An 8,033-nucleotide genomic window follows, 5' to 3' on the forward strand; every position below is an offset into this window, starting at 1 on the left:
AGAGATGCCTAAAAAAAAAAAAACCAAATCCGTTGCCTTGGAGTGATTCCTACCCGTGGTGACCTGTTAGGACAGAGTAGAACTGCCCATGGGGTTTCTAAGGAGCGGCCGGTGGATTCGAAGTGCGACCTTTTGGTTAACAGCCAAGTTATTAACCACTGCGCCACCAGGGCTCCAGTCTGCGCAGATGTCGTGCCGTTGAGTCGATTCCGACTCATAGTGAGCCTATAGGACGGAGTAGAAACTGCCCTGTAGGGTTTCCAAGGAGCGGCTGGTGGATTCGAACTGCATACATTTTGATTAGTAGCTGAGCTCTTAACCACTGCGCCAATAGGTCTGCGTCATAGGTCTTATGAAATCTGCAGAAGAGCAACCGTGGGCGGGTGGACTAAGAAGACATCGTAATGCATCAGTATTCATCCGCCTCTTAATAAAAACAACCTGTTGCCATGGAGTCGATTCTGATTTATAGGGATCCTATAGGACAGAGTAGAACTGCCCCATAGGATTTCCGAGGCTGTGATCTTTGCGGGAGCATGCTACATCTGTCTCCTGGGTAGTGGTTGTTGGGTTTGGTGGGTTCCAACCACCCGACCTTTAGGTTAGTTGTCCAGCACTTCATTGCTGCACCACCAGCGTTCCTTCCACCATTTAATATAGCTCCGTTTTATTGCCTTCTATATTTAGATCGCTGCACTCACTCTAGAGGAGTCCTGGATGGCACAAAGGGTTAAGTGCTGTGCTACTAGGCAAAGGTTGAGGTTGTCTTATTGGTTGACCCACCGAAAGGCACCTCTAAAGATCTGCTTCCAAAAGATGACAGCCTTGAAACCTTTATGGAGTAGTTCTGCTCTGCAACATGTGAGGTCGCCATGAGTTGTAATCAGTGGAGGACAACTAAAAGCAACATACAATTTAGTGCAAGCAAATGGGCAGGATGAGGAGTGGGCGGACTTTTACAGGAAGGGTCCGTGTAAGTAAACAGTGTGGTGTTGCCTTACCTTCCTGGCTTGGAATCTATTTTCTCAACATGCCAGCCCACTTGCAGCACATTGAGGTGTGGGAATGGGGGCTCAGAGTAGAGGGAAAAGCTTTCTGAGGGGCCAGTTGATAATATTTGAAGTCAGTCTGTTCCAATTTCTGGTTCTGGAAACGCACACTCCATCTCCACCCACCCCTCACAGCCCCTTTCATTTTGGTGCAGAAGTAATGCCACAGAAGATTTCATGGAGTTCTGAGAGTGAAGGTCTGAGGAGCTATGAGAATTTAAGAAGTTCAGTTTATCTACTTAATCCCTGATTCTAGAAAAGGAAGTGTTGGAAGCTGAATCCTGGAAATGTTTACATTAAACTGCTACTTTCTACATTGTCAACATATTCTCTTGCTGTTTTGCTGAATGCCCCTCCATTTTTCTGTAGGGTGCGGACTCTTCTTTGTAGGAAGATTAACATCTCCTGAGGACCCCTGCTGTGTGGGCAGGCTGGCATAGGTGAATGAGGTAGAATGAAATACATGGGGAAGAGGAGGGGGCACATAACGACGTTATTGAAATAATAGTTCCCACTATCTTCTCTGCATGCTTTCTAAATACAGTTGCTGGTGTTCTCCTACCCACTCCTGCAACTCATGTTTTTTTTTTCAGGGAAAGAGCTGTGGCCTCTGTTGGGAAATAGCTGACTTCAGAATTGGTGGGAGGTATTCGGACAGGCTGTAGGTCTAGGGGGAGATGACTGGGGAATCATTATGGGAGAAGCAGATGGGTGGTAGGTATTTAACATGGCCTTGAATACATAAAAGCAAATATTATAACCCTTATCATGGGTGTTGAGCCATCTGCTAATTCGTCTGTTTTCTTTTGTTTTCTACCTTGTCTTTCTATCAGTAGGTCCTTTCCCTTTCTTATAGATGTCTATGTAGCTTTTCTCTTGGAAATTAAAGAAGACCAGCTATTAACTTGGATCCAAGGTGGGTATGAACGTAAGCACCCCTGTTGACTAGGGGTGGTGGTTGGCTGTTGGACCCATTGTCTTCCAGCTTTCCAGACACTTCTGCCTTTGTGCATTGTGTACAGTAAATGGGGGTGGATGAGCTGGGATTGTGTCTGTAGGGTAATTGGTAGATATTGGGGTGGGAAGTGGGGAGGGAAGTGATGCAAAGAGGGACTAAGGAGGTCGGATATATTACAGAACCAGTGCTCTGGGTTTGGAAAGACAGATGTTTGAGAGACCAAAGTGCGGGTCTATCTACCAACTGCCCAAAATTCCAATCCCTTGTGTATTTTTGCCCATAGGTCTGCCTGTGAATCTGCTGTAGAGCTTGTCAAGTTGGAAGCAAGGAAGGAGAAAATTGCTCCAGATCAGTGCAGGTCGGTGTGAGAATGAGGCCTGCCTGGGTAGACTTTTAGGGTAGTGGTGTACACTAGCATGGGGCAAGAAGGGCGGGCCGCTCCTTAGCCTCTCTTGCTCGCAGCAAGCTTCCCACTGTCCTTGCTCCTGTTTGATGCAGAGAAAAGAGTGTGGTGGGGCCTGGGCTGGATATTGTTCGGCATTAGTGGGAGTGTGGAAGGGATAAAATGAGGATGCAGGGTTTTTTTCTACTAATCTACTTGTACCACAAATCAGTCTCTACTCTTCCCTTCATGTCTCTCTATGTGATTTTGTGCATAGAGCAGTACAATGGGAAGAGACTCAAAGCCTCATTTTGTTCTCCAACTCAGGTCCATCTGCAGTGGTAGCTGTGGTGGCCCTGGAGTGGCAGAAGACCATCCCTCTCAGCAGGTCTGCACCCAGGAGCCGTCATCTTCCTGCAGCCTGAGTGTGCCTCTGCCCTCTGTCTGTATCGTTAACAGAGGCTGTGTGTTTTCAGAGGGGACTCTGTGACTGTTGAGCTGAAAATTGTCTCTAACTCTTGCTTCCAAGGCTATAGCCTGACCCAGTGAAAGAGTGTCAAGACACTGACCCGAAACACGTTGAGTACCAAGGTCGAGACTGAATAGGGCTATATAGCTAGACTTCAGTCATGACTAAGAATAAGGCTAGAGGCCGGGCTAAAACTAGAAAAGGGGCTGGTATAAAGGCTGAAGCAGAGAGGGAGGCTACTGGCATAGTCAAGGCCAAGGCAGGGTCTGAGACAGATGCAGTAGCAGAGATGAAGGCAGTGTCTAAGACTAAGATTGCTGCTGAGATGAAAGCCGAGACGAAGGAAAGAGCCCTGTCAGAGCCTACGGCTCTGGTCAAAGCCATGGCTAAGGTGATGCCTGGATCCTGGGCCAGGTCAGGGGGGAAGATCAATACAGACTTCGGTCCCAGGGCTGAGGATGAGGCCACTGTGTCTTGTTTTTCTTGTGTGGCTGAGACCAGTGCTGCATCTGGGTCCACACAGAAAGATGAGACTGGTATTGATACCTGGTTCTGGGATGGGGAAGAGGCCAGTATCGGTTCCTGGTTCTGGAATGGGGAAGAGGCTGGTGATCTGTCCAATGCTAAGGATAAAGATGAAACTGATACTGGTGCCTCGCTCAGTGCTGAGGAGTTGGGTGTAGAGCCTGCGACTGGAGCCAGCTCCAAGCCTAGGCCAGGGGTGGAAGAGGGGGAGGAGGAGGAAGAGGAGGAAGGGGAAGTCATCATTGGGAGCTGGTTTTGGGATGGAGATGACACTAGTTTTGACCCTAATCCTAGACCAGTGTACAGGATAGTTAAGCCCCGGGTTGAGTGTGAAATTGATGAAAGAAATAGGCCCAGGGACTGGTCTGAGGTAGCTCTCTGGCCCAACGCCCCTGCTGACATTTCAGCATTGTTAGCGTTGGCACGCCAGGTCCCGTTGAGGACAAGGCCTGTTTCATATATCGCCTTGTCCTCAGCTAAGAAAAAAACCCGTTCTCTGCCTGCGGCAGAAGCCGATCTCTGTAAGGGCACTTCCTTATGCCTACAGTCTATACATGCGTACCCGTTTAATTCTGAGACTTGCACTCAGGCCATAGAGAAGATCAGACACCAAATCAGGATCAGGGAGTTGAATGGGATTAAGCCATTTGCTTGCCCTTGCAAAATGGAAAGCTGCCTGGGTTCTGAGGAATTTGAAAAACTTGTTAGCTTACTCAAGTCAAATAGTGATCCTCTCATTCATAAAATAGCTCAAATTGCAATGGGTATCATTAATGTTCATCCATATGCCCAACAGTTAATTAATGAGATGGGTGTGCTGACCGTTATTGAAAGCTTGCTCGATTTTCAATTCCCGGACGTGACAAGAAAGGCTGAAATTACTCTGAATCCCATTTCTGTGGATGAAAGAGAACGCATGATTGACTTACATGTTGTGCATATGTGTAAGGAAACCGTGTCTTTTCCCTTGAACTCACCTGGACAGCGATCTGGATTAAAGGAATTAGGGCAACTGACTACTGATTCTGACCGTCACTACATTGTTGCTGGTTACCTTACAGAGCTTTTCCGTATACTGGCCCAGGGAAATCGTAAAACCAGAAATCTTGTTTTGAAAGTATTTTTGAATATGTCTGAAAATCCCATTGCAGCAAGAGACATGATTGATATTGAGGCATTGTCAGTATTAAAGCTCATCTTTAACCAGAAAGAGGCAAAAGCCAATCTTGTTACTGCCGTGGCCATATTCGTTAACATAAAGGAGCATATCAGAAAGGGATCGATTATAGTTGTTAATCCCTTGAGTTATAATGAACTCAAGGCCATGTTCCGTGAAGTTAAAATGATTATTGAAAAATTGTAAAATGAGCAGGAACTAAAAGAGAAAACTTGGAACAATCTCCAAACTTTAATAGGCTGTGTGTTCCCAAAGAGCCTTGCATAATGTTTTGGTTATTACAGTGTGCACCTTATAAATTGCATCTTTAATGTGGTGTTACTTGTGATAGTCTCTGGGTTCGAGCTAGACCCTATTTGGGATATCAGAGGAATATTACCCCTTGAGCCGAAAATACCTGTTGATTTTTATCTTGTCTAGTTGGGAGATTTGTGACATTTTTCGTTAAGTAGATTGTGAACCAACGTTGTAAGCTAGCTAGCTTGTTCGTTAGTATCTACATAGATCCATTTGTGGCTTCATGTGGCAAAAAACAAAAAGCAAAACGAAACAAAAAATCTTCAGGTTATAGTCTAGTTGTAGAAATAAGGCATATGCATACAAAAATAATAAGCTACAGTACCTACAGCGTATATATGCTCATTGCCAAATGTGCCCTGTCGATACTTAAGGGAAGCAGGGATTGCTACAGCACAGACCGTTTAATGTAAAAGGAGTAACTATTATCCCCCATTCCACCTGCATCACACAACTCATTCTACAACACATAAATGGACCTGAGTTTCAGTCAAAATGTTATCTTAGTTTATTTTTTTTATCTTGGTACTACATTTGTAGCTCTTACAGTATCAGGGCGTTTGGTTTATGTCAAAATCATCTCTTACAGAAAGAAAGGAAGTAGGTTTACAGAGGAAAACATTCCCCGAGTGCCTACTCTATGTCAGAAACTGTTTGCACCATATTTTACAGTTTTTTTTTTTGTTGTTGTTGTTCTCTGTCACGATATCCTATTAGATAGGCTACTAGTGTTTCTTTTTATTGTAAGTCGTTATTTTGGGTTCTCTCCAAGGAGAATTTGAGAGGTTGAGTACTTTTTCCTACATTCTCACAGCTAGCAAGTGGCCTAGATGTTTTGTCTGGTAACCACGTTTGTCTGACACCAAAACCCACTGTCACCACACTACCTTACAGTCCTCTTTAACTTTTTTACGTGGTGGTCTTCAAGGCTCTGGGACTATTTGATGTTAATGGCTCGGTTCTGCTGTGGATGATGTCCCTGCCAGGCTTGCAATTCCTAACATTTAAGTTTCTCCAAATGGCCATGTCAGTCAGGCTTTTGGCTCCACCTGGCTGGAAGTCAGGAGAAAAGTCTGGGATGAACCTATGGGTTTGGCTTGGCAGTGTCTGGGACAGTAGACCCAGAACTACAGCTGTCTCAACACACAAGATAGTGATTTCTGGAAGTCTGTATGGTCCAGAAAGTATTCCCAGGAGTTTTGGCCTGTGGCTGAGTTCTGTAAGTCTTATGGCAGGAAGTATAACCCATGGTCTGAACTAAAGAGAAAGTTTCTGTGTGTGGAAAGTATTGGGTTATATGATTTAAGATGTTTACATAGTTAAAAGAAATCATATTCTAAATACTGTTTGTAACTTGCTTTTTCCCTAGCAGTATATTGTGAAAATCTTTCCATGTCAATAAATGTACTTCTACAGCATATTTTTGAATCATGTAATATTTTGGTATATAGTCTCCTGAATTTTTCTTGCATATTTTGTAATATACATATGTACACATTTATTCTTTTGCAAAAAATGGGAGAGCGATGTTCTGCAACTTGCCTTTTCCTCTTCATTATTTTCGTAATTCCTTATACAGAAACGCTGGTGGCGTAGTGGTTAAGAGCTACGGCTGCTAACCAAAAGGTCGGCAGTTTGAATCCACCAGGCGCTCTTTGGAAACCTTGTGGGGCAGTTCTACTCTGTCCCGTAGGGTTGCTATGAGTCGGAATTGACTCGAAGGCGATGGGTTTGGTTTTTGGGTTTGGCCACATGCTTTTTATTAATAGCTTTGTTGAGGTATAATTGACAGATATTAACCTGTACATATTTGGTAAGTTTAGACCTATGTATTCATACATGAAACCATCACCACCATCAAGACAGTCACCATATTCATCACCCCCATAAGCTTCTTTATGCCCCTTGGTGATTCCTCCCTCCCAACCCTCCCTTTGCTTCTCCACCCCCTTACCCCAACCAGGCCACCATTCATCTACTTCATGTGAATATAATTTTCATTTTCTATGATTTTATATAAATGGTTTCATACAACATGTACTCTTTTTTTTTTTTTTTTTGCAGGGTGTGAGGGGGAATCTGGCTTCTTGCACTCAGCGTAATTATTTGAGATTCATCCGTGTTGTATCAATAGTTAATTGCTTCTAGTTGCCGAGTAGTATTTCCTTACGTGGTTATACCACATTTTGTTTATTCACCTGTTGATGGACATTTGGGTTGTTTCCAGGTTTGGGAGATTATTAATAGAGCTACAGTAAACATTTGTAGACTTATGCCTTTATTTCTCTTGGATAAATACCTAGGAGTGGAATGGCTGGCTCATATAGTAGGTATACATTTAACTTTTACATCTTCCAAAGTGGTTGTACCATTTTACATTACCACAAGCTGTGCGTGAGATTTCTGATTCCTCTTCATCCCTGCTGACACTTAATACTGTCAGTCTTTTTCTATTTTAGCCATATTGCATTGTGGTTTTAATTCACATTTCTCTAGTGACTAATAATGTTCAGTGAAGAATCTGTGCAAATCTTTTGCCCATTTTTTAAAAAATTGGATAGTTTTCTTATTGTTGATTTTAAGAGTTTTTTTTTTTTTTTAACATATTCGGATACAAGTCCCTTATCAGATAACATGTTTTGTAGCTGTTTTCTCCCAGTGTATGGGTTCTTTAATTCTCTTTAGTTTCTTTCGAAGAGCAGTTTTTAATTCTGATGAAGAAAAGTTTTATATGTTACCAGTTGTGCTTTGGTGTTGTATATAAAACTTTTTCACCAAACTCGGGTCAAAAGTTTTATAGTTTTAGGTTTGACATTTAGGTCTACGACCCATTTTGAGTTAGTTTTTGTATATGGTGTGAGTTATGAATCGAAGTTCATTTTTGGCTGAACTTCTTTCTTCACTGAGTTGCCTTTGCACCTTTGTAAAAAAAATCAGTTGTCCATGTATATAGGTCTGTTTCTGGACCCTTTATTATATTCCATCGATCTGCTTGTAGGTCTTGATGCCAGTGACCCACTGGCACTGTCTTAATTGTTGTACCTTCATAATAAGTCTTGAAACCAGACAGTGTGAGTCTTCTAACTTCATTCCTTTCAAAGTTATTTTGGCTATTTACCTCTTCCATTTCCTTATGCAGTTTAGGATCAGCTTGATTTCTACTGCTGGGATTTTGA

The 8,033-nt window shown here is 43.0% G+C and overlaps 1 protein-coding gene across 1 annotated transcript; it reads left to right on the top strand.

Annotated features, from left to right (window-relative positions):
• The first annotated feature begins 2,288 nt into the window (after positions 1-2,288).
• GPRASP3 (G protein-coupled receptor associated sorting protein family member 3) lies at positions 2,289-5,627 on the top strand. The gene is made up of 2 exons (XM_023725650.1): positions 2,289-2,365; positions 2,717-5,627. Exon 2 carries the CDS (start codon positions 3,019-3,021, stop codon positions 4,744-4,746), a length of 1,728 nt encoding a protein of 575 aa, XP_023581418.1. The 5' UTR covers positions 2,289-2,365; positions 2,717-3,018; the 3' UTR covers positions 4,747-5,627.
• The last annotated feature ends 2,406 nt before the right edge of the window (positions 5,628-8,033 follow it).

The sequence above is a fragment of the Trichechus manatus genome, unplaced genomic scaffold, assembly GCF_000243295.1.
Source record: "Trichechus manatus latirostris isolate Lorelei unplaced genomic scaffold, TriManLat1.0 scaffold00341, whole genome shotgun sequence".
Lineage (NCBI taxonomy): Eukaryota > Metazoa > Chordata > Mammalia > Sirenia > Trichechidae > Trichechus > Trichechus manatus.